At 40.5% G+C, this 26885-nt stretch overlaps 2 protein-coding genes across 7 annotated transcripts in view; one reads left to right on the forward strand and one right to left on the reverse strand.

Moving 5' to 3' along the window:
* Positions 1-16660, forward strand: part of Rbl2 (RB transcriptional corepressor like 2) — a 49671-nt gene extending 33011 nt beyond the window's left edge. For 2 of the 4 annotated variants that reach the window (XM_051195108.1, XM_051195110.1), the window contains 6 exons: positions 40-216; positions 6452-6523; positions 7829-7934; positions 8927-9129; positions 9711-9878; positions 15096-16660. In XM_051195108.1, coding sequence (XP_051051065.1) covers positions 40-216; positions 6452-6523; positions 7829-7934; positions 8927-9129; positions 9711-9878; positions 15096-15266 — 897 coding nt within the window. In that variant the 3' untranslated portion in view covers positions 15267-16660. Of the gene's footprint in view, positions 1-39; positions 217-6451; positions 6524-7828; positions 7935-8926; positions 9130-9689; positions 9879-15095 lie in introns of those variants that run through there. The other 2 variants (XM_051195109.1, XM_051195111.1) reach the window with 2 other exon arrangements.
* Positions 16661-16702: 42 nt separating this feature from the next.
* Aktip (AKT interacting protein) lies at positions 16703-26848 on the reverse strand. Of its 3 annotated transcripts, none has more exons than XM_051195113.1 (10): positions 26728-26848; positions 24020-24127; positions 22494-22699; positions 19714-19778; positions 19530-19630; positions 19035-19123; positions 18859-18957; positions 18657-18764; positions 17680-17740; positions 16703-17489 (listed from the first exon to the last, which is right to left on the reverse strand). In XM_051195113.1, exons 2-10 carry the CDS (start codon positions 24059-24061, stop codon positions 17379-17381), a joined length of 882 nt encoding a protein of 293 aa, XP_051051070.1. In that variant the 5' UTR covers positions 24062-24127; positions 26728-26848; the 3' UTR covers positions 16703-17378. The 3 variants fall into 3 exon arrangements, with proteins under 3 accessions (XP_051051070.1, XP_051051072.1, XP_051051069.1); XM_051195115.1 differs by having other exon boundaries at positions 16703-17486; positions 24020-24131; XM_051195112.1 differs by having other exon boundaries at positions 24020-24131.
* Positions 26849-26885: the final 37 nt, after the last annotated feature.

Genomic DNA, 26885 nt, shown 5'->3' on the forward strand with positions numbered 1-26885 from the left:
TATGAAATAAGGTTTGAAATATCCCTGTTTCTCTGTTAGGTTTATCACTTAGCAGGTGTCCGCCTTCGGGATCTTTGTACAAAACTAGATATTTCAGATGAACTGAGGAAAAAAATTTGGACCTGCTTTGAATTCTCTATAATCCAGTGTCCTGAACTGATGATGGACAGACATCTGGACCAGTTGTTAATGTGTGCCATTTATGTGATGGCAAAGGTGAGTACATTCAAGACTGGAAAGGCAAAGATGCTACTTTGTTTCTCAGAACATTGCTCCCCAAAGACAAAGGCTTTACTGCAATGAATAACCTTTAGGCACCAAAGGCCTGCTTTTGACTCCAGAAGGTTTTTTTTTTTCCTTTCTTTCTTTCTTTCTTTCTTTCTTTCTTTCTTTCTTTCCTTCTTTCTTTCTTTCTTTCTTTCTTTCTTTCTTTCCTTCTTTCTTTTCTTTCTTCCTTTCTTTCTTTCTTTGTTTCTTTTTTGTTTGTTTTTAATAGATTTATGTATTTGTTTTATATCCTGGCTACAGTTTCCCTGCCCTCCTCTCCTCCTAGTCCCACCCCCTTTACTCCCCCCCATCCACTCCTCCTCCATGTCTATTCAGAAACGGGCAGTCCTCCCATGTATATCAACAAAACATGACATACCGAGTTGCAGTAAGACTAAGCACTTCCCCCAGTATGAGTAGGGTTCCAAAAGCTGACAAAAGAGTTGCATGCAGACAGCCCCTGCCCACCCCCACTGTTAGGAGTCCCATAAGAGGACCAAGCTCTACAGCTGTAACATATATGCAGAGTGTCTAGTCAGTCCCATGCAGGCTCCCTGGTTGTCAGTTCAGTCTCTGTGAACCTCTGGTTAGCTGACTCCATGAGTTTTCTAGTGGTGTCCTTGACCCCTCTGGCTCCTACACTCCTCTCTTCCTCTTCTGCAGGATTCCTTGAACTCTGCCAAATGTTTGACTGTGGGTCTGCATCTGTTTCCATCACTTGCTGGATGAAGCTTCTCTGATGACAATTGGGTTAGGCACTAATCTGATCACAGGAGATGGCCAGTTCAGGCTATATATCCACTAGTGTTAGGAGTTTTAGCTGGGGTCTCCTTTGTAGATTCCTGGGAGATTCCCTTGTACCAGGTTTTTACCTGACCCTGAAATGCACACCCTCCTTTTCTAACTCTCCTCCTCTACCCCCAACCTGATTGCTGAGCAATCCCTACCATCCCTACCCTTCCTCAGTCCACTCACAAAATCTGTTTCTCCTTCTCAGGGATATTCAGGCATCCCATGAACCCTCCTTGTTACCTAGTCTCTCCGAGTCTGTGGATTGTAGCATAGTTATTCTTTATTTTACAGCTAATGTCAATTTATGAGTGAGTTCACACCATATTTGTCTTTCTCAGTCTGGGTTACCTCACTCAGGATGATCCATAACATTTTTTTAATAACTATGCATTGAGACTTACATTCCCAAGCATGTGCAGTCATCACATACTTGAAGTTTTAGAGTATTCCATTTAATAGCTATGGGGTAGTATTTTTACACACACACACACACACACACACACACACACACACACACATATATATATATATATATATATATATATATAGTTTCTGACAATTATGAAAAACACTGTGGAGAGCATTGTGGATGAGATTTTATGTAGATACAGGCTTTCATTTCACTCAGAGTGAATGCCTAGTAATGATGTGTGTATCCTATGGGAACTATATGTTTAAATGTAAAGGAACTAACTACCAGTCTACTTTTCAAAGTATGGTTCCATTTTATATTCCTACGTGTAATATATGATGGTCTTAATTCCTCTGGTTTGTCATCAGTACTTAAAAAAAAGATGTATTATATGTGTGAAGGGGGGAGGGAGTCTTTCATTGCCAAATTTGAGATCCAGGATCATGAAGCTTTACCACTGTCTTCTAAATTTTATAGTTTCTGACTTATCCTGAGATTCAAGCCTAGTTTCCTTCTTGTTTTACTTTCTGGTTGCCACACCATTATTTAAGACACATGTCCCCTTTGAATGAATGATCTGTGGAATCAGTTATCATCAACACATGGGTTATATCAAGACTGTCAGTTTTATTATATTGATCTGCATCCATCATATATAGTATAGCACTCTACACTCTTGATGACTCTTGCTTATTTGTAAACTCTGAAATTGGGAAATGTGAATCCTAACTTTGCTATCTTTTTAATGATTTTAGCTATTCTGAGCTCCTTAGAATTCCATACAAAGTTTAGAATCAATTTGTCACAGTCATAAAAGAGTCACTTGAAAAATCTGTAGATCAGTTTGGGAAGTTTAATCTTATTCAGTCTTCATTTATGAATATGGCACATTTATTTAGATGAATGTTCATATATATTTAGATCTTCACTTATTAATAAGCATGTGTTTTTCAGAGTGTAACTCTTTGTTAATTTTCCTGCTTGTTTTTGATGATTTTACAAATGCAACTGTTTCATTTTTAATGTTTTATTGCAAGCAGATGAACAGTTGGGTTTCTCTATCTTGAGTTAGTACCCATTGACTTTGATAAGCTGGCTGGCTTTTTTGGTGCAGGGATTAAACCTAGGGCCATTAAAATGCTAGATAAGCACTCTACACTCAACTGAATGCCCAGTCTTGAACCTCTTAATCTACTGGGTTTTAATCATGTTCTGTGTCAACTTTTTTATGTGCAGATTATGCAGTTTTAATAATTGTACTACTGCTTGTCCAAATTACTTTTCTTTCCTAATTACCAGGGCTAGTACGTTAAAAGCATAAATCTGTATATGGTTCCTGGTCTTAGGGAGAAAATAACTAGTCTTTTACTATTGGCATTAAGTGTATTTCCCCCCCAAGCCCCCCACACACCTATATCCTCAAGTAGACTGCTTTAATCCAGTGAAGTTACCTTTATCTTCCTAGCTTATTGGGTGCTGTTTCATTAAAAGGTGTTGGATGCTATTAAAGGCTTTTTTCTGTGTTCATTGTGGGGTTTGGTATTTTAATGATATATATTACATTGGTTGGGTTTCATGGTAGATCATTTGCATTCTCTTTGCAAATCCCTTTCAATTACAGTGATAACTTTTGCTTTCATGTTTGGTTAACTAGTTTGTTGAAGAATTTTGCGATTTTTCACAAGCAGTTGTCAGGAATTTTATTGCATGGCTTTGTCTGGTTTTGTTCCTGGGATAAATCTGGCATTTTAGAAAAAGAAATGTTTCATTTTGTTCTCTGCCTGGAGCCTGGTCTTTGTGGGTAATTTATTGATGAATTCAGCCTTATTCTTGTAGGTCCATTCAGGTCACTTGCCTTTTCTAGAGTTAGTTTTGGCAGTGTGCATCTTTCAAAGACATTTTCTATTTCTCCTGAGTTAATGACATATAATCCTTTTTGTCCTGTAAGGTCTGTAGTAAGGTCCTTTTTCAATTTTGATTGTAGTAATTCACTTTTCTTGGTCAATCTAACTAAATTTGGTAAATTTTAATAATTTCTAAGACTATTTGATTTATTTTCTCTATTAACACATACCCTAATATTATTTTCTTAATTCAGTTTAACCTTTTAAAAATACTGAATGTACTTGTGTCGTGTGTGCACAGGATCAAAGAACAATTTCCAAGGAGTTGGTTCTCTTTTCCTTTAGGTCATTAGGCCTGCATCCAGCATCTTTACCCATCTTGGAATTTTTTTTTTCTAGTGCATTGAATGGTTAGGTAACTGATTATAGTATTTTTTCAGTATCTTTTAAAAATAATATCTCTGTATCCTTGTAAATATGGGCACTAATGGCAAAAGTCGGCATTATATTGGCTGCATCTCTTAACTTGGTATCATGTATGTTTATCTCAAATTACATTTGATTTTTGTATGACTCCTATTTAACTTGTACAATCTACAGGGTCATGTGACTTCCAGTTTTGTGAGTTTCCAAACGTCTGTTGCTGAGTTCTACTTTCATTTCACTGTTTCTGAAAAACACTTTATATATTCCAGTCCATTTAAATGTATCCAGAGTTTCTGTTTGTTTGCTTGATGACAGGGTCTCATATAGCCCAAAAGGGGTTTGAACTCCCGCCATTTCCTAAGTGCCAGAGTTACAGGTGTGCACAGCCATGCCAGTTCACCCAGTCCTGAGGACTGAACACAAGGCTTGTTTGTGACAGGCAAGCATTGTACCAACTGAGCAATGTCTCTAGCCTTCCACATTTGTTTATTGCCACCAGGAAAATAGTGTTTTCTAGATGTCTGCTAGGTCGAGTTATTTAATAGACTTGTTTCTCTTTAGCCGGGCACACGCCTTTAATCCCAACACTTGGGAGGCAGAGGCAGGCTGATCTCTGTGAATTCCAGGTCAGCCTGGTCTACAGAGCCAGTTCCAGGGCAGGCTCCAAAGCTACACAGAGAAACCCTGTCTCAAAAAACAACAAAAAGTTTTCTCTTTGATGTTTTGCCTAGGTTTTCTATTATTGCAAGTTCTGTATTGAAACCTTTATACTGTTAGATTGTTTTATCTTTCTCTGTTCTGGGGGGAGGGTTTCATATATTTGACGCCCTATTAGTAGACACACTTAAATTTATTACAGCTTCTTGATGGATTAATCATTAATTGTGAACTAACTCTTAAGTAATATTTTTGTTTCTAAAACCTATTTTACAGTTTAATATATAAGTATTAAACTGTAGATACCCAGCTTTCTTTTGACTACTGCTTAGTGAATATATTTGTTGTTTACTGTCAAACATATTTCCATTTTTAAAGGAAAGTGTCTCCCTAGACAGTATAGTTTATTTTTCCTAGTCTTACAACTTGGGTTTAATCCATTTGCTTTCATTGTTCCTAACTATACTGTGTTTGCCATTTTACTTGTTTTCTGGGCATTTTTGTTTGTTTGTTTGTTTTGTTTTCCTTTCTGGTTTTTTCAATATGGAGTTCTCTGTGTAACAGCCCTGGCTATCCTGGAACTTGCTCTGTAGACCAGGCTGGTTTGCCTGCCCTCTGCCTCCCAAGTACTGGAATTAAAGGCATGCCACCGTGCCTGGATACTTGTTTCCTATGTATCTCATATACATGCATCTGTTTTTTTTTTTTTTTTTTGTATGTCTCTGTTCGTTTATTTCTCTTTTATGCTTTCTTTTGAACTATGTATTTCTTTTATTTTGCTATATATTCCTCCCTCCCCCCTTTTAACTTCTCAAAACTTAGCTTCAAATGCATGTCAGCAAAATATACATACTTTAGTGGTCTCTCTCCCCATTTATCTTTTTGTGATGGTATTGTTTATGTATTTATATCTATTCCATTGAAGTACTGCAAATCCACCATTACCTTGATTCAATGTTATGACTTTTAAAAAAGCCAGGAAAAGGCATGTTGGTATTTATATCTGTTATATTAACCTTACTTGTGTTTATGCTTATTGGTTCCTGTAGCATCTGCAGTCACTTGTCTAATACCCTAGCCACCTCCTTTGTACATTTTTGGTAAATGTATATTTCTGTTACAGCTATAACAACATATCATACGCATTTTGTTTCACGTAATTGCTGTTTTTAATTAAGGAGAATGTGCATTTACCCTGTCCTTGCGGTATGTTAATGCTTTACAAATGTTTCTGGCCCTTTTCATGTGTATGTGTATCACTTGTTTTTATTGCCTTTCTATGAGGGCTGCTGTTAGCAGCAGATTGAGTTTATTCACTTCTGAAAGATATTTTTCTTTTTGACTTTTCTGAATCTGTTGCTCCACCTGTATGTTTTTGAGAGAAGTCAGCTCTTATCTTACTTGAATTTCCCTGTAAATAAAAAACTTTTCTTGATGCTTTCTATAGTTTTACACATTTTCACTATGATAAATCTGGTGTGGATATCTTGATTCAGTGTGCTGATGAGCTTCCTCAATGTGTACTTATGTTTTAAAGTAAACTTGGATGTTGTCAGTCTTGTTTTGCCCCAGTGTCTTGCTGTGTAGCCCAGGCTAGCCTGAAACTCTTGATCCTCCTGCCCTTGTCTACCATGATGCTCAGGTTACTCTTTGTTTCTTTCAGCATTTTTTCTTGCTTCTGTGCCTCTGTCCTCTTCTGACCCTCTTTTCCCATGGATGCTCACATGCTTCCTTATACCCAGCAGTTTTCTGGGGCTGTTTCTTTTGTTCTGTTCTTCAGACAGTATACTCCTTAAGCAAGCTTGCTGATTTTTCTCTTTTCCAGTTCAGATTTACCAACTTCCACTTCTAGCCAGCTTTGCATTTTAGTTACTGTACTGTTTCATATCAGGTTGTGGTTTATATGCCAGGCTCCTTACTAAACTTCAGGTTTTCATGAATAGATGCTTGCTCATTTGTTCTACAGTCTTTGGATATAGTGCAACAGGTTCACTGAGCTGTTCATGCTGCCATGCCTGGTGTAGATCTCTCTAAGCATTCTCACTCTTTGTAGGTCACAAAAGAAGACAAATCCTTCCAGAATATCATGCGTTGTTACAGAACTCAGCCACAGGCCCGGAGTCAGGTAACCACATTTTCTCTCAGGGCTGAAAGTAAAGCTTAAGTCTGTGATGAATTACAATTAAAAAAAAATAGCTATAGTTAGTTCTGTGCCTTTCTCGCCGCCAGGATTTACAACTAAGAATTTAAGGGGATTGGCTATTTTCATTTTCCTTTCTTTCTTTCTTTCTTTCTTTCTTTCTTTCTTTCTTTCTTCTTCTTCTTTTTTTTTTTTTTTTTTTTTTTAACATCACTGGCATACAATTTCATGCAAGCTTTTAAAAGTCCTCTCTCTTCAAAGGCAATGCTGTGAAATATCTACTTTTATATATATGGGTATTTTGTCCCTATGTGTATTTGTACACTACATGGGTGCCTGGTGCCCTCAGAAGCCAGAAGAGGACATTGCATCCCCTGCAACTGGAGTTACACAGCTGTGTGTAAAACCCATCATGTGGGTTTTTTGAGAATCGAACCTGGGCCCCCTAGAAGAGCAGCCAGTTCTCTTAACCACTGAGTCATCTCTCCAGCCTGTGACATATTTCTTAATTCAAAGAATCATAAATTAGATACAAATTTAGAAGTTAACTGATTTTTCTGTCACCTTTCAATCTGGTTTAGTAAAGCACTAATAAACTAAAGCAATATTGAATGAAAATTAAAAACCTACTTTATCTTGAAATGGCTTGTTTGTCACTGAAAACCAAGAATGTTGTTAGACCTTTGTTTCTTAAAATGACTTTTTAGTTGGTATTAGTACTGGCAGTACTGGGAATTTGAAGTGAGATAGGCTCTGTTAGTGAATTGCTTCTATCACCTAGATCACAAAGTTTTGTTATTGAGACAGGCTTTGTTGCCCTGGCTTGCCTGGAGCTCACTTTGTAGATCAGGCTGGCCTTGAACCCATAGAGATATGCCTTCCTCAACCTCCCAAGTGCTAGTATAGAATATATATACACACACACCCCAAATCCTAGAGAATAAGAGTATCTGTTTATTCCTCTTACCTAGTGTGTGTGCACATGTAACCATATATGGCTAGATCAAAGGTTTTTTTTTTGTTGTTGTTGTTGTTGTTGTTGTTGTTTCTTTTGAGAAAAAGATAGTAGATCAAATTGGCCTTGAACTTGCAACACTCCTCCTTTAGTCTTCTGAGTGCTGGTATCATAGGCATGCACAATGCCTAATTTGGTTATAGTTCCTAACATTCCCTTGAGACAGCCATCACTAAGTGTATTTTTTGTGAGAACCAAGTATGATTTGTTAAGGTCCTACCACCTAGGATATAGTCAATAAATGCTAGTTTCTGTCCCCTTCTGTCTCTTTAAAGGTATACAGAAGTGTTTTGATAAAAGGGAAAAGGAAAAGAAGAAATTCTGGCAACAGTGATAGCAGAAGCCGCCAGAATTCTCCAACAGAACTAAATAAAGACAGAGGTAAATAAGAAACATCTTTATGAACACCTTTAGGCCAAGAAGACTAAGAATTATCAAATAAAAATATATATAAAAGTAGTTTGTTCTCAAATAATTTGTTGGAATAAACTAAATATAGTGGTCAGTTGCCCATTATTTCAGTGCTTTGAGGCACGTAGAGAATACCATGTTTCAGATAGGAATTTCTAGCCTGAATTCTAGAAAGAGCTTGCCTGTCGCCTAGACCTGTTCTCTAGAAATGCTATTCCTAGTTGTTGACCTAAACTTGTTAGTACAGGGCTCATGTTCCAAAAACCTGTGTAACTTACTAATATAAATTACAGAGTCAACCTGTGGTGCAGTCATGGTAAGGGAATAAAGTTGTTAGTACTTTGAGCTTTGCTTCTTGGTATGAAGAACAGAACTCAAGATCCAGGAGTGCTGGATCATTTCATCTCTACTAAGACTAAGGCAGGAGGACTGAGCTCCAGATCTGCCTGGACTATAAAGTGAAACCTTCTCTCACTGGATGATAATAATGATGATGATAGTAATGATGATGATAATGATGATACAATCAATGATGGAGGAGATAGCTCAGTCAGTAAATTATGTGCTGCACAAGGATGTGAACCTATTTGATCCCGATCCTCGCATAAGAAGCTAGCCATGATAGCAAATACTTGTAATCCTAGTTCTTTAGACAGAGACAAGTGGGGTTTGCTGGCTGACCAGGTAGTGTAGTTGATGAGCCCCAGGTCCCACTGAGGAACCTTGGCACAAAAAAGAATGTAGACAGCTCCCAAGGAATGGTACCCAAGGTTAGCTCATGGCCTCCACACACATGTACACCTGCACACACATGAATGTCACATATCAAACCCCAAAGAATCAGAGTGCCTGCTTATTGCCCTTGATGACTAATGCACACATATAGCTGTTTCCCTCTTTTCCCAGTGAAGTGTCTTTTTTCAAACAATTCAGACCAGCACCCTTTGTTCTCTTGGCTGCAGCCAGTAGAGATTCCAGTCCAGTTATGAGGTCCAACAGCACCTTACCAGTTCCACAGCCCAGCAGTGCCCCTCCTACACCAACTCGACTCACAGGTGCCAACAGTGACATTGAAGAGGAGGAAAGAGGAGACCTCATTCAGTTCTACAACAACATCTACATAAAACAAATCCAAACATTTGCCATGAAGTACTCACAAGCAAACGTAAGTGCATCAGGGATCACTGGATTACTGGATTACTCTTAAGGGGGAGGAATCATTTGTTTGACCTTTTCCATCATAAACTAGATATACAAATAATTCTTTCATTAAATAAGACTAAGGAAGTCTCCAACACAAGTACCTTGCTTAATCAATATAATTTCTGCTGGTGCTCAGCAGTATGAATAAAACTGTAAAATTCTCTACTTCTAGTAGAACAGGAGACAGCAGCCACATGGGTTTAGATTTTGTAGTATTCATCAGTGATGGCCTTGCAAATTACTAAAGTTTGTGCTTTCTGCCACCTCATATATTAAATGAGAATAGTAGCAGTTAATAATTTATCTAGTTGTTGTATAAAAATGCTTAACAGAGTGACTGGCAGAAACTAAGCACCTGCCAGTGTTAGCTGTTAGTATAAGTTAGTTTCTTTAGGGCCTGATTGTTACTGATACATCGATGTTCAGCATTCAAAAGTTTCTGGTTTATTATGCCTTTTCACTCAATAAAATTGATGACTTTTAATACAGCCTGGCTAGAAGTTTTTTTTTTTTTCTTCTCAGAATTACTGATTTTGTTTTCAGCAGATGGACACTCCTCCTCTCTCTCCTTATCCATTTGTAAGAACATGCTCCCCTCGCCGAGTACAGTTATCTCAAAATCATCCTATCTACATTTCCCCACACAAAAATGAAGCAACACTTTCTCCCCGAGAGAAGATTTTTTACTACTTCAGCAACAGCCCATCAAAGGTAAAATGACATAAATGACTTTCACTAACTCTAAAATGCATTAGGATGCTCGGAATAGAGTTTCTGCTAACTGTTAAGTACTTCCTAGAGTGATTACAACTGCCAGGCAACAGAAGGCAGTAAGTCACAAGGGACAAAACCCAGGGTGAACTGGTTTGATTTTTGAGGACATCAGGGTTAGAAATAAAGTAGGGGAAATAACTCCATTTTTCTTTATTTTTTAAAATGTTTTTTATTTCTGTTCAGAATAGAAACTTTGGACCCCTAAACTGGCTACCAGGTTCTGTTTCTGCAACAGACATGTCTCTGTCTTTTGTACTGTTTAAAGGAAAAATGGAGAGCTCAATGTTAGGCATCTGTGGTAGCATCCGCCTCAGTCTGAGAGCTGGGAAACTTGAGGCTTGATGGTGAAGAGTTACATAGTTCCTGGGATGTAGAAGTGCATTCAAGAAGCAGAGAAGAGGAAGAAAGTACCTTAACGCAAAGGCAATATGTAGACAGGCTTAGATGGGTACTGAAGGAGCTATGACAAGCCAAAGGCAGCATGTAGCTCTTGACTGGGTTGTGCTTGGGGAGCCATGCTACACAGGGCAGGGTTGGGACTTAGTGTGGCACCTACATTGATGACACTGGCAGTCATACACTGTATTTGGCTTGTTACAGCTCTGCTGACTGAGCCATCTCCCCAACCCTCTTACCTATTTGATTCATTTCCCCCATAATCCATTTGGGAATGTATTTAGTTAAAATTGCAAGTCTAGTTTTATAGGAAATACTGTTCTGATACAGGAAATCTCATGCCACTGCAATTTCTCTTGGGATCAACTGCTGTCAGTCTGTTTACAGGCTTCACAAATAATCCCACTAAGATAACCTGCAGTTAGATGTAAAAACTAATGCAATTGCTTCAACTGTCAAGACACAAACAATTTAAAGGATAGCAAGCTTGCCTAGTGATGATGGCACACACAGTTAATCCCAGCACACGGAAGGCAGAGGCAAGCAGATCTCTGAATTCAAGGCCAGCCTGGTCTATAGAGCAAGTTCCAAGATGGCAACCTAAATATCTAGTAGTTGATGAATAAAATGTGCCCCCCCAAAGGTGAAGTGCTAGTATATACTTAAGTGTGGGTGAGCCTTGAAAACATGACAGTGGGTAAGCTTAGTTATAAAAGACTACATATGATTCAACTTAAGTGAAATGCCCATAATGAGCTGATATGCAGAGGCAGAAAGTAGGTTAGTGGTTGCCTAGGAGAAAAGCATTTCTGTTAGTGGGAAAGCAAGCGTGGAGATGCTTGTACCATGCAGACATCACTGGAGTCACACACTTTGAATGGGTGAACTATACGGCAGGTAAATTATCTCTCAATAGGGCTGTTTTAAAGAAAATGTTTAAAAGACCATGCTTACTCCAAGTAAAAAGAGAAACTGGAGTAGCTATGTAACAGGAAAACTGGACTTCAGAGCAATGACTTTATGACCAAGAGATTCGTTTTCTGGGCTGGGAATATAGCTCAGAGCTAAAGAATTGGCCTACCATGTACAAAGCTCTGTGCTCAATTATGAGAGATGTGAGATGAGAGGGGAGATGTAAGAGGAGAGAAAAATACACTCATAGTTGAGAATTCAACATAATTGATAGGGTAGATAAGAGAAAAATAAATAAATATAAAAAAGATGGGAGTATAATCCAACAGCATCAACTGTACATGGAACATTTTTACAAATGTAGACCACACTCTAGACTATAAAGACTGAGCTTAGTACAGTGCTGAGGACCAATCTAGTATGTTGGCCATGCTAGGCAGGTACTCTACCACTGAACCATGTCCCCACAGTCTTAGTAAATTAATGCTTTCAAATAATGCATTTTTTTTTTTTTTCTGGCCATGATGGCAGTGAATCAGAAGTTATTAACAAGAATGCTATCTGGAAACCTCCAAATTTTTGGAAGCTAAAGATCAGATTCCTATGGGTCAAAAAAGAGATTCACAAGAAAAACTGAAAGCATTTTCTATTAATGAGACTCTACAATGTTAAATTGTATGTGTCTTAGTCATTTTTCTATTGCTGTGACAAGACACCATGACCAAGGCAATTCTTATAAAGGAAAGCATTTAATTGGGGGTTCATAGGTTAGTCCATTATCATGGAGGGAACAAGGCAGCACACAGGCAGACATGGTGCTGGAGAAGCAGCTGAGTTCTACATCATGATCAATAGGTGGGGGTGGGGAGGTTGCTTGGCAGAAGCTTTTGAAACTCAAAGCCAACCCCCAATGACACACTTCCTCCAACAAGGCCCCACCTCCTAATCCTATCAAATACTGCCATTCACTTGGTGACCAAGCATTCAAACCTATGAGCCTGTGGGAGCCATTCTCATTCAGACCACCACAGTAGGTAACAGCTGAAATAGCACAACAGGTGTATCACTCTACATTTCTAAACGACACACTACCAATACACACTAAAAGTAGCTTGAGGGTTAAGGTTAGCTTCCATGCCTATATGTGGAGGCACAGAAGAAACGGACAGACTGTGATGTTCCTGCAGTAACAAGTAGCCTTAGGAGCCCAGTATTGATTAAATTTTTTTGCTTCCACATTTTATGTGAGTATTTTGCCTATATTTGTGTATGTACACAATTTGTGTGCCTGATTCCTGGGAAATCTAAAATGTGGACATCAGATCCCCTAGAATTGGAGTTAAAGATAGTTATGAGTCACCATGTGGGTACTGGGAACAAACCCAGTCCTCTGCAAAATAAACCCTGAGCCATCCCTCTAGCCCACTTGTTTTTGAAACAAGATCTCACACGCTGTAGTGCAAGCGGACCTCGAACTCCTACCAATCTTTCTGCCTCAGCCTCCTAAATGGTGGGATAACAAGCAGGGCTTAAATTTCTAGTTTAAAAACATTTCAAATAAAACTGGAGCTGCAGGTGACTGTACTGGTAAATTCTACAAGACATTATAGAAATAATGCCACTTCTATATAAAGTTTCCAAAAAAAAACATAAAGATAAATCATTTTGTAGTTCAATAAAAACATCTTTGAAATGATTTGGTGCAAACTCGCCAATCTAACATCCCTAATGGTGAGGCCCTGAGTGCACCCCCTCTGGTCCATTCTCACTTCTCTTCAGCTGTCCTGTAGATGCTGTCATGTGTACTAGGGCAAGATAAAGAAGCCATGTGTATTGTGTACAGAAAAACAAAGCGTAAATGGTATCCTATGATCCCACAAGTAAAACTCCCACCACAGTGTTAGGGTTGTTTAAACTGTGAAAAAAAATATCGTGTAATGGGTTATGTACAAAATACCACGTACTGTAGCTACATAATAGAATCATCTACAAAAATATACTTTATAAATGTGCTATGTGTTAATGTATACATTGAAGAGTAACTTTATAATTTATGTAACATTTAATCAACTGATATAGTCGGTGAGGGTTATAAGGAATATTGAGGTAAATTGGAGAACCACAGAGACAGCAAATGTGGACCAGAATTCTTTTAGGAAAGAAGAGAAAGGATCAAAGGAGACTTTACTTCTAACACTTAAACTTTTGAAAATACATATGCTTACAAATAACATTGATTATTTAATTGAAAATCTATTTCAGAGTAAAGAATTTAAATGATGGGCTAGAGTGTGGCTCAGTGGTATCTACTTGGGTTTAATCCCCAGAACCACAAAAAAGAAAACGATAAGTGAAATATGTCTAGGATATACTGTTCTTTTGACTTTTAGTCTCATGTAGCCCAGGCTGGCCTCAAATTTGCTGAGTAATTAAGGGTGGCCTTGAACTTCTGATCCATCTGCTTCTACCTCTGGAGTGTTGATATTCCAGATGTTCACCCCCATTTATGCAGTGTTGAGAAGTGAACACAGGGCTTTTTCCATGCTAAGCTAAAGCATTGTGCCAATTGAGCTACAGCCTTAGCCCTGGGATATGCATTTTTAAATCTGAGGGATGAGAACTGACCAAAACTGTCCAAGCAGGGTGGTGTGAGGATTCACCATTCATCTTCATTTACTACCCTGGTATTCCTTAAACTATGTGTATATTAACATTCTCAGTATCATTTTTAAATAAGAAATCTCAATATCCTTTTTAAATAACATAACAAAAACTCTAGCCAACAGGTACCAGAAGAACAAAGATTCTGAGCAGACTTTGAGGCCTGGAGAAACAATGCTGATGACATATTCTGGCAATGTCTTTCTTCACTGGGCTGCTCACATAAGAAATAAATTTAATAATCCCTCAGTTCTACCTAGAAGAAACTACCTCCAGAGGCTATAGATGCATTGCCTGTAATCAAAGCCTTCAGGAACTAAAGCTTACTTCTCTATGAAACTGTGGTTCAGGCATGTTATCCCAGCTACTGGGGACAGAGGCAGGAAAACCACAAGGTCAAGTCCTGCTTGGACTGCAGAGTTCAAAGCTAGTCTCGAGATGAAAAAGACACTTGGCAGAGTAGCTTACAGTTTTAATTTTAGCATGCATGAGACTGATGCAGGAGGGGGGATGTTGTGAGTTTGAGGCCAGTTTAGGCTAAACAAACTGGCCTGGGCTGCAGTGACACACTGTCTCCAAACAAGAAAAAAGGTATGTGGTGCTTGAGACAAGGTCTTGCTATATAACTTCAACTGACCTAGTCCTCAATATGTAAGCTAAGTTGACTTTGAAAAACTCTTGCTTCTGTCTCCCAAGTGGTGAGTTAGGAGCCACTGACCTTTAAAGTCATGCTGTGTTTTGGTGTACGTGGGGCTGTTGAGATGGCTCAGTGGGTGAGGGCATTGGCCACAAAATCCCTATATAAAGGTAGAAGAAAAACTGACTCTACAATTGTCCTCTGACCTCCACATACACACGCACATGTACTTACTGACTTTCATACATGCACTCACACAAAAATCTCAAAGCGGATGTGATTAAACATGGCATAACTATGATACTCTAGAACTGTCAGTCACAAGTTGTTATTGTAGATATGTGTATCACAATCACCAAGGAAGTTTGTTAAAAACAGGAATGCCTTGCCTGACCCGAAGTCATCAGCATCCCGGCTGGATCTGCTTAGGGTTTTCTCCTCCAAGTGTTCAAATGCTAAACTGCTGCCTTCACTTGAGACTTTAACTTAATGCAGAGCAATGTGCATTAGCATTTTAAAGTTTTTGCATCTATTTTTCTTCACCACAGAGACTGAGAGAAATTAACAGTATGATACGGACAGGAGAGACTCCAACTAAAAAGAGAGGGATTCTTCTAGACGATGGAAGTGAGTCACCAGCAAAAAGAATTTGCCCAGAAAATCATTCTGCCCTGTTACGTCGTCTCCAGGATGTAGCTAATGACCGAGGTTCACACTGAGGTTAGTCTCCAGTATGGAAGCTGTCTTCACATGAACTGCTTAGCAGTTAATGCATGCAGGATTATGGGAGCTTGCTCCTTAATCCAGCAGTTATTAGAGCCTGGTAGAAAAGGGAAGCTCTCCAACTGGGTGTAGTGGTATATACCTGTTATCCCAGCACGAAAGAGGTAGAGGGCAAGAGGACCAGGAGTTTGAGGCTAACCTGGGATACCCAGCATGTATAAGGCCAACTTGGGCTATATGTAACCCTGACTCAAAAACAACAAAAAAGGACATTTTTTTTTTTTTTTTTGTGAGAAATTAATTTGCTCCAGTGTCCTCAGGATACTTTTATTCATCCCAATTACCTGTCCCCCTACTATTCAGTGCTTAATTTCACCACTGCCCGTAATCCAAACCTGGACTTTTAATTCTTGTAAACTTTTACAAGCACTGTAGAAAACAAATCTTTAGAGGTCTGTGTAGGTAAACCCCAGCAGAGGAACTCTATTTTAAAGTTCATTCCCACTTGCATATGGTCAGGCCCAACCATATGCTTGCTATAGGACAAAACACCCCAAACGTTTACATTCATGAAACAGGACAGAGGGGATGGCCCACATCTGGATGTCTGCAGGCACTTGCCTAAGGCTCCTGTTCCCTTTGAGCTCGAACCCTTCCCCAGTAGGTGTGGTTCAATGTGAAAGGTGTGCAATGTCTGAATGAACCTGTGTAATTGGTGGCACTTTAGAGCCGTAAAATGCATGGCTCTGTAACCCAGATTTTGCTGTATTATTTATGATGGCACTTTCTATAATGTGGACTTTAGTAGGTACAAGAGTTCTAGGCTAAACAGCCAATGTTTTCTTTAATGCTTTTCTTAAAGGATTTGATGTAACTACACATTCTGGGCATGTGTAAAACACTCCAGTTTGTGGTAGTGGTGTTACATAGGGATCATCTGGCTAAGTAAAGATTTTTAAATCAAGATGAGCTGAGAATTTGTAAAATTATGACCAGTTCCTTTTGGAGATAGCTATCCAAAGAAAATATCTTTGAGGGAATTCCTGGAAGTTAAAAAAAAATAGGTTGGAGAATTTAGGTTTTTATTAGTAGGTAGTACCATTTATACACATTGGAAAATTAACAGCTATTGATTATCTACACATCTTTATTAATCATTATTGTTCCAGTTGTTTTTAAGTTGGATTAATAATCCTTAGGAGAAAATTCAATTGTAAACTGGATCATTATAAGCAAAGTTACTAGGTAACTTCACACTGCTCTAAAGCATAGACCTTGCACTGTCCACTAGAGTAGTGCTGTGCAGAGTAACTTAGAAAAACCTCTTGGTACCGCTACTGTAATTTTATATGAAAATATGTGTATTTTTCAATAAAGCACTTATAAATTAGTCTCTGTTTAGTTATATGAAAAAGAACATTAGTTTCCTGCATAAATGGCATTCAATCATTTATTGGTTTATTTCATCTCTACTAACACATCGGTCATTCGCCATTTAAATATCTGACTTCATTAGAAACCGTTTCAAACACTTTTTTCCTTCCTCCTGCCATAAAAATACAGTAATTTGCTTAAAAAAAAAAAAAATTAAAAAAAAAAAAAAACCTATGAACAAGCATCCTGGTTCTGCCTACTTTCCTAATGCTTCTGAGATAAACGTTTACAGCAAGTCAGCAGGCTGAAGCCGGAAAGCCAGTCTTCTACTTGAAAGTGCTGCACTCTGGAATCTCTTCTCTACACCCTTCTTCATGACCTACCATATGTACAGCTGAAACCACCAACTTCGAGCTACTACACAGTGCTCATTTCTCTCTGCTCTGTTAAAGTAAACACAACTTACCTCTAACATACTCAGAAAAATACTTAAGTCTCAAGGTCCCCAATAATTTGGAGAACTGAACTAGATCCACCCTGACACTTCTGACAGAAGTAACACACTACTTAATGTGAGGTCTCCACAACCTGCTGTTAGAACCTATGCATACACAACACTGATAGCCAGTCACTGTTCACGAGGTTTACTCTTCAGGCAGTCCTTTGCCATTAGTCAGCTTTAACTAGGCCAGAGTCCAGCAGGAAAGTGCATGGTGCACCAGATCCACCATCTCTTAGGTTGCTACTGTTTTCTCTTCTTTACTGAAAGGTTGTACTGAGCCAGGCTTTACCCATGACAGGCCAGCAACATGAACACTTTTATTGTGCTGTTCATCAGGCTTCTTCTAGGCACAATCAAAGCAGACATTAAAAAAAAAAAAAAAAAAAAAAAAAAAAAAAAAAAAAGGACTGATGAGTAAGTTCAGAACCATACTGATTAGTTTCCCCAAGAGTTAGCTGTATGTAACCAATGGCTACAAATGCAGACAGTTTAAGAAACTGGGATAGCCATTTCAAAAATGTCTATATACTTACTTTCTGAGTCAGCATCTTCTCTCTGGCCTCATCATGTACAGAAGGGTTCCATGGAGAAAAGCTTGAAGGGCAGAAAATATTAACTATAGTTCAAGACTTTCAAAATATGTATAGCATCCAATTAAGACAAATCTAATAAAACTTAAGAAGGAAGAATTTTAAGGCTTCTCTGTATAGCCCTGGGTGTTCTGGGACTTGCTCTATAGACCAGACTGGCCTCAAACTCTGAGATGCACCTGCCTCTGCCTCCCAACTTCTGGGATTTACAGTGTAAGCCACTGCTCCCTAGCTAAAGAGCAATCTTTAATCAGTTGCTAGCATACATTGATATCATCTAAAACAGACATCCCTGTAAACCTCATCCTACCCCTGAAATAGTATTTAAAGATGAAGACAACAAGGCAGAGTAAAACCAAGGAATTGCTTACCAAAGCTAGATTACCAAAGCTAAAAAGTCCATCAGCTGAGCCCCAAAGCAACACTGCAGTATGCTTCCCAGCAATACCAATGTCCGAAAGAGCTACAGGGCCTCTCTGTTCTATTCTAACAATGCTCTTTCCACCAAATCTAAATGCTAAGGAGTCAGGCTAGATCTAGTTCGGTGCTCCAAATTATTGTGAACCTCGAGACATATTTTTCTGAATATGTTAGAGGTAAGTTGTGTTTACTTAAAACTAACAGCAGAGAGAAATGAGCACTGTATAATAGTATCAAGTTGGTGGTTTCAGCTATGTGTTAGGCTCATACTGCCTTCTGAAAAGTCCTCACACAGAAAAACTTGACAGGGATTCTCAGGAAACCAAAATCACTAAACATCTCATTAATGACTGTGTAAAGTCACACAAGGCCTTTGATTTAAGGCCAAGAGCCCAAGTGGCATTAGGAATTGAGTTGACACAAAATGAAAAGGTCCAGGCTAACATTACACATGTCCCTGTAACACAGAAGTGTGAAGGACCAGGGGACATACTACTTACCTAATTGCATAGGGGTCTTCTATTTTCGGTTGGTCAAACAAACGAGCAGTACAGACTTTAACACTGTCAACCACTTTACTCTTAAAAAGCTGAATGTCTTTTTCATACCTGTGTTAAAAGTTTTAAAAAAGTTAGCAATTTATCTTAAATAGTAATAGTAAATAATAAGATTATCCTAAGTAACAAAGTAAAAATCACATACAGTACTGCAGCCTCTGGGTTTAGGGGGCTTGTCGTGTCGATCTTGTAGAAGACTCTCCTTGCATACATTAAGACCTGCCATATATGATTATGGTTCCGCCTGCAGAGAAACAAGGCGTGACTGCTTCGGCTTGTTCCCGATGACTATGCTACCGTAAGAAACCGCAGTACACTAACCTCCACTTTGCAAATGCTCTCTTCACATCCAGTTCACCCGAGGAGGAATCAACTAGCGGGTGAAAGACGGGAATGTCAAACAGCAAGCGCTGCATGTAGAGAGAAACATCAGTGGGAGTGATGCCATGCTGCTCGTCAGACTGGGCCCACCAAGGGCTCTTAGTGACAACCACTTTCCTGGAAACAGCTCTGCAGCAGGGGAGATCCTGCTCTCCTCCTGCAGCGTGGCCATCACCAGGCATACAGTGAATGGTGCAGCACAGCCCCCAACCTCACCACACACCTCCAAGCAGAGAAAAGGATGAAGCTGCAGACAGGGTAGCATGACCCCAGGTAACAAAGCACCAGACCCCCATTGGCTGGGGGAGACATACATCTGAGGAAACTGATTTCATTACAACATGTAAAGTCAGGAGAAGAATCAAGAAATCTGTAAGCCTACATTTCCCCTCAGTGACTGAAGCTCTGCACGGGCTCAACTGTAGTCCCACTTACTGGACAGTCGCCATCTGGATAGTTATCAGGAATATAGACCGTAAACTTGAACACGCCATCCTGATATAGCCCGTGTCGTATGAATATTACGCCAAACCACACTGCAGGAGAACATAAACATGCTAAAGTCCCATTTGTGTCAGAAGACTCCACACACCAAAAATGAAGGTTGAGCCCATCTTACCTAATGCAGAACGATACGATGGCTGTACGTAGACGCCTGGTAGCTTCTGCTTCACTACCAGTGTACTAAAACAAGAGCAGTAGAACAATTAGCTTGTACAGACGCCAGTGACACATGTAAGTCAAACCATCCCACATTTTCTCAGACAAGAGTCATTCTAGTCTTGTACCTGAGTCTCCTAGGTCACCACCCTCTTACTTCCAAACCAGCCCAAAAAACTCGAGCCAAAACATGGTCCCAGACTTAGAAAGTCAAACCGGGACAAATCGAGTTTCACTCTCAGAAACAGATAATTTTGAACATTAAGACTGAGGTAAATGCACTGATGTGGTGGTAGCCCCCACATTTAGTCCCAGCACTGCGGGGCAGAAAGTGCTGAATCTTTATGAGTCCAGTTTCTACAGTGAGACCCTGTCTCACCCCCAAAAAAAAAAAAAAAAAAGACACACACACACACACACACACACACACACAAAAAAAAAAAAACCTGACATAAATGTTGTTATCTGTAAAAGTATTTATTGCTTTTCTCATTATAAATTAAGAGTTCACACATATTCAAAAATTATTTTTCACTAATAAAAAAATGTGGTATTTTCCTTTTGGGCTTTAGCATACTGTATCTGTACTACTAAATGAAAAGCAAACTGCAATCATAGGTACTAAATTAAGAGTCCAGAGTTGTCATCACTTAGCTGTCCTTTTGAGTCAGCCTCCTCAGGTCAGTGAGAGGGCAGGCTTTTGGGTGTAGTGTTGCTTGTGGAGGCAGGCATCATTTTGAGCTCCCAAACATCCTGAACTCAGACTCTTTGGGCCTTCTAGAGAAGGTGTATGCCGCCACAAGGCAAGACACAGTGCAGAAAGATGCTATTGTTTTTTCTGGGACCCAGTTACACACTGGCAGCCATTTTGCTTGGTTCCCTACGAGCTGTGATCTAACAATGTAAAGGGCAGTGTTGGCCAAAGCACTCTAAACAGTTACCTGCAAATCCTGAAATGTACGAAGAAATAGTTTAGGGGCTTTTTTTAAGATTGACTTTTACGTGCATGAGCATTTTGCCTGTCATGTATGTAAATGTACCAAGTGAGTCCTTGGTCCAGAAGCCAAAGAGGGACATCAGATCCTCTGAACTGTAGAGGATCTGACAAATAGGTGTGAGCTAACATGTGGGTGCTGGGAACTGAACTAGGGTTATCTGCAAAAATATCAAATGCTCTTAGCTACTAAGCCATCTCTTCAGCTCTTGAGCCTAGTGTATTCCCTAAATACCTCACATTTACTTATAAGCATTTTCTAAGTTACTTAAGTACTTCAGGCTGACCTTGAATGCACAACAGTCTTACTACAACCGTACCAGGTAGATCCATTACCTTTTCAAGTCCCTGAGGTTTAGCTGGTCTACAGAAGCATGACTAGCAGACAGAGAGAGCTACCCACAGAGACATTTGTCAGGGAAGGCAATCTTGTGTTTAACACACAGCCAACTTTCAGTCAGCACAATAGGAGCCTGTCCACCTCACTGCCCAGCCACAAAACACAAGGCATCCATTATAGAGCTGAAGACCATTGCTCTACTACACTGGGGCCTCATTCCCTCTGGCCACTACAGGCTCGGTGCCCTGAGAAGAGTGATCAAGAGGCTTTGAAAATAACTGAACTACAGAGAAACTTAAAGATGATGGAAACTGAGAATTCTCCAGACTTTCTGACCCTTTAACAAGTGATCGAAACTACATGGTACTTGAACTTTGATGCATGCCAAGCAGTGTGTCATCACTATTAGCATGATGCATAGTGCTCAGCCCTTGCTCTCCTTAGGCAGGCACATCTTCAGTGCAAGGGTGGCCTTGTGACAAGTTATGCAGCTTATCCTTTAACTCCTGATAGGGACCTTTGAGGGTTGTACCAAGAAAGTCTTCTGATAGCAGACCTTCTAACATACAAAACAACATTGTAAGTACTTTTCTGAGGGCTGGCAAGATGGCTCAGTCAGGAAAGGTAACAGCCACCAAGCATGGTGACCTGAGTTCAATCCCTGCCAACCACACATTAAACAGAGCAGTGACTACAAGTGTCCTCTGGACCCCACCTGTGCCATAGCACACCCCTCCCTGCAACACACACACAATAAATAAGATGTGATCTCAAAAAAAATTTAGGAGGCTGGAGAGATGGTTCAGCGGTTAAGACTACTTGGTTGCTCTTCCAGAGGTCCTGAGTTCAATTCCCAGGAACCATACAATGGCCTACAACATCTATAATGAGATCTGGTGCCCACTTCTGGCCTGCAGGCATACATGTAGACAGAATACTATATACATAATAAATAAATCTTTTTAAAAAAATTTTTTAAGCACTCTTTGAGTTTTTTTCTTCCAAGTCAGTGTTTCTAGCTACTTACTGACCGTGGCTTCCTGACCCTTTCTTACTACGAGTATTCCTGTCTGTCAGAATGCTTCCTAATACATGAACGCTGAAACGGAGCCCCCACTTCCCAACGTGTGTGACCCAGGAGAATGGCACCCAGCTTCTGCCCACTCCATACAGAACCTCTTCTAGTGAAATGCCTCACAGGAAAGAAGACAGAAATTAACTACCAAGTTCCTAATCCACTGTCATGTCTTCAAAAACCCTGCCTTTCCTTCCTGTTCCCCAAAGTGGAACAGGCAGAGACAAGTCTGGGCCTTCAGATTAATTCACACATCTATCAAAGGACATGACTTCATCTTAACTTTCAGGGGACCATTCATCACTGAACCATCATCCATGAAAGACTCACAATTCTGCAAGAAGCGAATATTCCAGGTAGAAGGGTCCGTAGGAAGCATGGGTACCATTTGTTGACTGCGCTGCTGGGGCTGGAGATGTAGGCTTCGTTATGGGCAGAGTGTTTTTGGGAATAGATGGCAGCTGCTTTTTTGGTGCAGTTCGTGGAGGACTGTTTTTCACATCCCCTGCTAACGTCTTCTCTTCACCTTCAGCTCGCTGTTCAGAATGAAATTATGAGAGCATTTATGGCAACTCTGAAAGCAGCACACTGAACGCTCCATCCTAGCTTCTAAGCTCGAGTTCCTCTTTACATAGGAATTCTCACACCATGATCAAGATGCCTTCAGATCCCTTGAGAAGGCAGGCCACAGAAGGAGCAAAGACTGCAGCATGAGTAAAGCAGGAAGAATCCCATTAGCTGCATCCCATAAGAACAATGTAGTCAAGCCTTTTACAAGCAACTGAAGCAGGAAAGCCATGAACAAGATTAGAGAGGCCTTGTGTACATGCAGACATTGAAGAAATGGAGGTCAAAATAAAGTATACATGACTTAAGTCAGTTGTTCCCTGATGTGAACACAGGGACAGGAACAAGGAAATGAAGCTGTTACTATCTCATTTGCTTAGGGTTCATATGACCCTACTACGTTTCCATACTTGCATCACTAGCATACACTGCTCTCCTCAGTCAGAGAGTTCAGAATGACTGGAAAACCAGCATCTCATTGATCCTTCCTAAACTCAAATACAACAGAGGCTATTTAATTTGTTGTACAAAAACTGTATTATGTGCATAGAGAAAAAGGTAACAATGATGTTATCTACAGGTGGAACTGAGCTTTTAAGTTACTGCTTGTATATTTTAAGCTTTTCTATGAGGAAAATATATATTTTTTTAAGATTTTTTTTACATTATTTATTTGGGGTGCATTCATGGCACACATATTGAGGACAAACTCAGACTTGGCAACAAATGCCTTTATCACTGAGCCATTTTGCCATCATGTATGTATGTATGTACGTATAATATGATTATTACACATTATGGATTATATGTAATAAAACTGTGTATGATAGCTCACACTTATAATCCCAATACACAGTAGGCTAAGGCAAGAAGACTGCTGTTTGAGGCAACCAAGACTACAGAATACTAGGCTATTCTTGGCTATATATAACAAGACTTTATTTCCAAATGGAAAGACATTTTACTTAGATCATTTATTTAATGCCCAACTCTTAGTTGACTTCACTGAAGCGTCTCTGAAAACCAAATCCTGAAACTTCAACAGAGAAATATTCAGAATACATTACAAGCTTCATCAAGTATGCATACAATCTAAATGAAACAATCTTAGCATGGTGATTCAGCGAAAGTTCTGTGGATGTGACCTCAGCCTGAGAAACCGACTTTAATGGACAAAGTCATTTCTCAGAAATAAAACCCAGGAATTTCTGTTAAAGATTACAGGTGACCTTGATAGAGATTGTTAGCCTTCCTTCCTATCAGAATTGCTATTTATTGACTGTACCTACTTTGTGCACAGAGCTTGCAGACATGCTCCACAAAGGGTTCATAACGTGTACTCCAAACAAAGAACTTCAGTGCTGTGGCATCAAACTCTTCTGTCCTCAGCATTCACGCTGCCTTGAAACAAACGGAAAGAATACGACATGCCAACACCAAGAGTTAAGACAGCCTAGCACTATGGACACACATCCTGCCAAGCAGTCCACAGATTGAGAGGCCTGGGAATGTCCTCAGAGAGCTTGAAGAATACTAATCCCTTCTCCACACCTTTCCACTGCAGGTTCCAATTCCTCTCACACCCTCAGATATCTATATGAAAGTGAATCATAGCCAAGTATGCCAAACCCATTACTTGGGAGGCTGAGGCAGGAGGATCCAAAGTTTGAGGCCAGTTTGGATTAGATAGTGAAACGTGCTAACACACACACAAGCAAAAGCAAGCAAATAAAAACATCACCTGTGTACCAGGTTCCTGACCAGCATTTAGAATAGTCAAGAACAGGATTCAGTTTTGCTTTACCACACAGCCATTGCTGCTAGCACTGTATCCAGGCACCTGACTAATGGGAAGGATGTATTCAGGATGCACTAACCACCTACACACAAGCTGTGTCACTGTTCCCAAGGTCAAGGTGGATGATTAGAACATCCTAAATGAGTTGTGTCAAGTACAAATCGAATAGCCAACAAAATAAGAAAAATTATGGGGGACCAAGTATACCTATATCAGCAAAGGGGGGTAGAATCCTGTCCCTTTGACCCTGAGAAACTGCCCTTAAAAAAAAAAAAAAAACACCCACAAATAAAAATGGGGTCATTATGTGGTATGTATGTGATCCAGGCTGGTCAGAAATTCACTACACAGCTTAGACTGGCCTCAAACTCCCAATCTTCCCCCCTCTGCCTTAAAGTACTGACAGCACAGGTTATAGGCAAAAGATTCCTAGCAAAAGGTGGTTTGCTTAAAAATACGGAAATTCGGTAGTATTAGGCACTCAAGGAATTGTGAGCATATAAATTCAGGGAGGTTCAAGTGAGAGACACTTAGTGAATAAGAAAGCAGGTTGCTTTCTTATTTAGTCAGTCACTAAATATGCAAAGATGCAAAGGAAGAAGTAGCCAGACCAGCTGAGAACTGTCTCCTGCAGGCTCTGCTGTATTTTAAAGTATGACTCCTTATCTGAATTGCTGTTTATCTGTGAAAAGCTGAAGGTGAAAACGGTCAAAACTTAGCAACATTTCCTCAAATTCCTAAGAGGCAATGCTGTACCGATGTCTCTAATGAGCAGTGATTTATTTGTCCTGGTGTGCCTACAGCATCCACGGGTGGGTACTAGCTCCACCATCCTAGCCAGTGCCTATAACTGCTGTTGTGCTTTCCTGGAGACAATGTTACCCCATAATTAAACCAGAGGACAGGGATGGCATTTCCCCACTAAACTAATCTGCTGACTTGCAGCCAGTTAATAGACTTTGCAAACCTGCTTTTAAAGGTGGCTGACACAACAGTGTATCAAAAATGGGAGAGGGTATGTTCTTGTTTGGCTCAAATGAAAACCACATTGGTTTTCCAGGACCAGCATTCCACTGCCTGGGTACACTTGTTTTATTGGGGTCCTTCACCGCCCTGAGACTTGGAATTTCCTATTTGTAAATATACTGGCAGAGGCACCTTTCAAGTTGGTCTTTTTGCTTTCAAAAATTCAGTACACTGCCAAAACAATACAGAGAAGCCCTGTCTCGAAAAACAAAACAACAACAAAAATTCAGTACACTGTCCTCAGTTCCTCCAAGAGGTACCATGTACCATCATCCATCGCAGTGACATTTTTAACTATATGGTTCCAGGACCAACAGATGAACAGGGAACTATAGCCAACTTTTCAGAAATGACAATTTGTTAGATGCACAATCTACCACAGGCATAACATGACATCGTCCAATAGTAATGGCAGGTGTGAGGAAAACAGGCTCCATCCTTGTTCTCAGAAAACACCACCAGACTTTTAGCTCCTTTGGCTCTAAGAATAAAAAATGATTTGAGTGGCTTTACACCGAACAGCTGCGCGAAATTGGCATCTTCACCTGTGCGACAAAGGGTAAACCGCTGAGGGCTAATGAGACCTGGCTACCATCGTTCCTCCTCTGTGATAGAGCTAACATGGGAACTAACTATAATCTACCACCGCAAAAACGGGTTTACGAAATTCAACGTTGAAAGACCACCAGGCAGAAGCGAGGAAAAATAAACAACCCCGGTCTCCGATGGCTGGACCGGGCACCTTCGCCCGGGGCACAACCCCGTCTCAGAGCACGCAGAGAATCTGGACAAACCTGTCCCAAGGTGATGCAAGGCTGGTGCCCGGCCCTAGCCTCTAAGCTGTCTGGAGGCCGGCCGGGCCCGCGACGCTGCAGCTGAGGCTGAGGGCCTGGGGCTTCGCTGCAGCCCCTCGGCGGGGCGACGGGACACGGAGTGGGCCCAAAGGCCCGACCAGAGAGCCACCGAGCCCGTCTCCTTTTTCTTCCACTGCCGTCCGCCGAGGCCGCGCAGCAGGTGCCCGGAGCGCACAGGTGCGGCCCCGCCCCCGTGTCCCCGCGCGGCCGCCGTCGCCCGAGTCCCTAGCGCTCCGCAGGGAACCGAACGCCGAGCCGCGGACATTGCCCCTCAGCCCCGACCGCTCAGTAGCCACCGGCCAAGAGGCAAGACGCTCACCTGGACGCCCTCGTTGCGGAGCTCCGGCGGCCGAGCGCCACCGCGTCCCGACAGCATCTCTGGCCGCAGCGCAGGCGGTACCCTGCTGCTCCTCTCCCGTAACGCCCCGCCCCGCCCTGCCTTCGGCGGGACACGCCCTGAACACGCCCCCAGTCTGG

This window comes from Phodopus roborovskii, unplaced genomic scaffold (assembly GCF_943737965.1).
Source record: "Phodopus roborovskii unplaced genomic scaffold, PHOROB, whole genome shotgun sequence".
NCBI lineage: Eukaryota > Metazoa > Chordata > Mammalia > Rodentia > Cricetidae > Phodopus > Phodopus roborovskii.

What these genes read in the sequence shown, in the direction of transcription:
- Aktip (XM_051195113.1), bottom strand. Translation starts at nt 24,061, where the DNA reads ATGAACCCTTTGTGGAGCATGTCTGCAAGCTCTGTGCACAAA. An exon ending in CTGCAAGCTCTGTGCACAAA is followed by an intron (nt 22,700 to 24,019) that starts GTAGGTACAGTC and finishes CATTCTGAACAG; the next exon opens with CGAGCTGAAGGTGAAGAGAA. An exon ending in GAAGACCCCTATGCAATTAG is followed by an intron (nt 17,741 to 18,656) that starts GTAAGTAGTATG and finishes CTGCCCTTCAAG; the next exon opens with CTTTTCTCCATGGAACCCTT.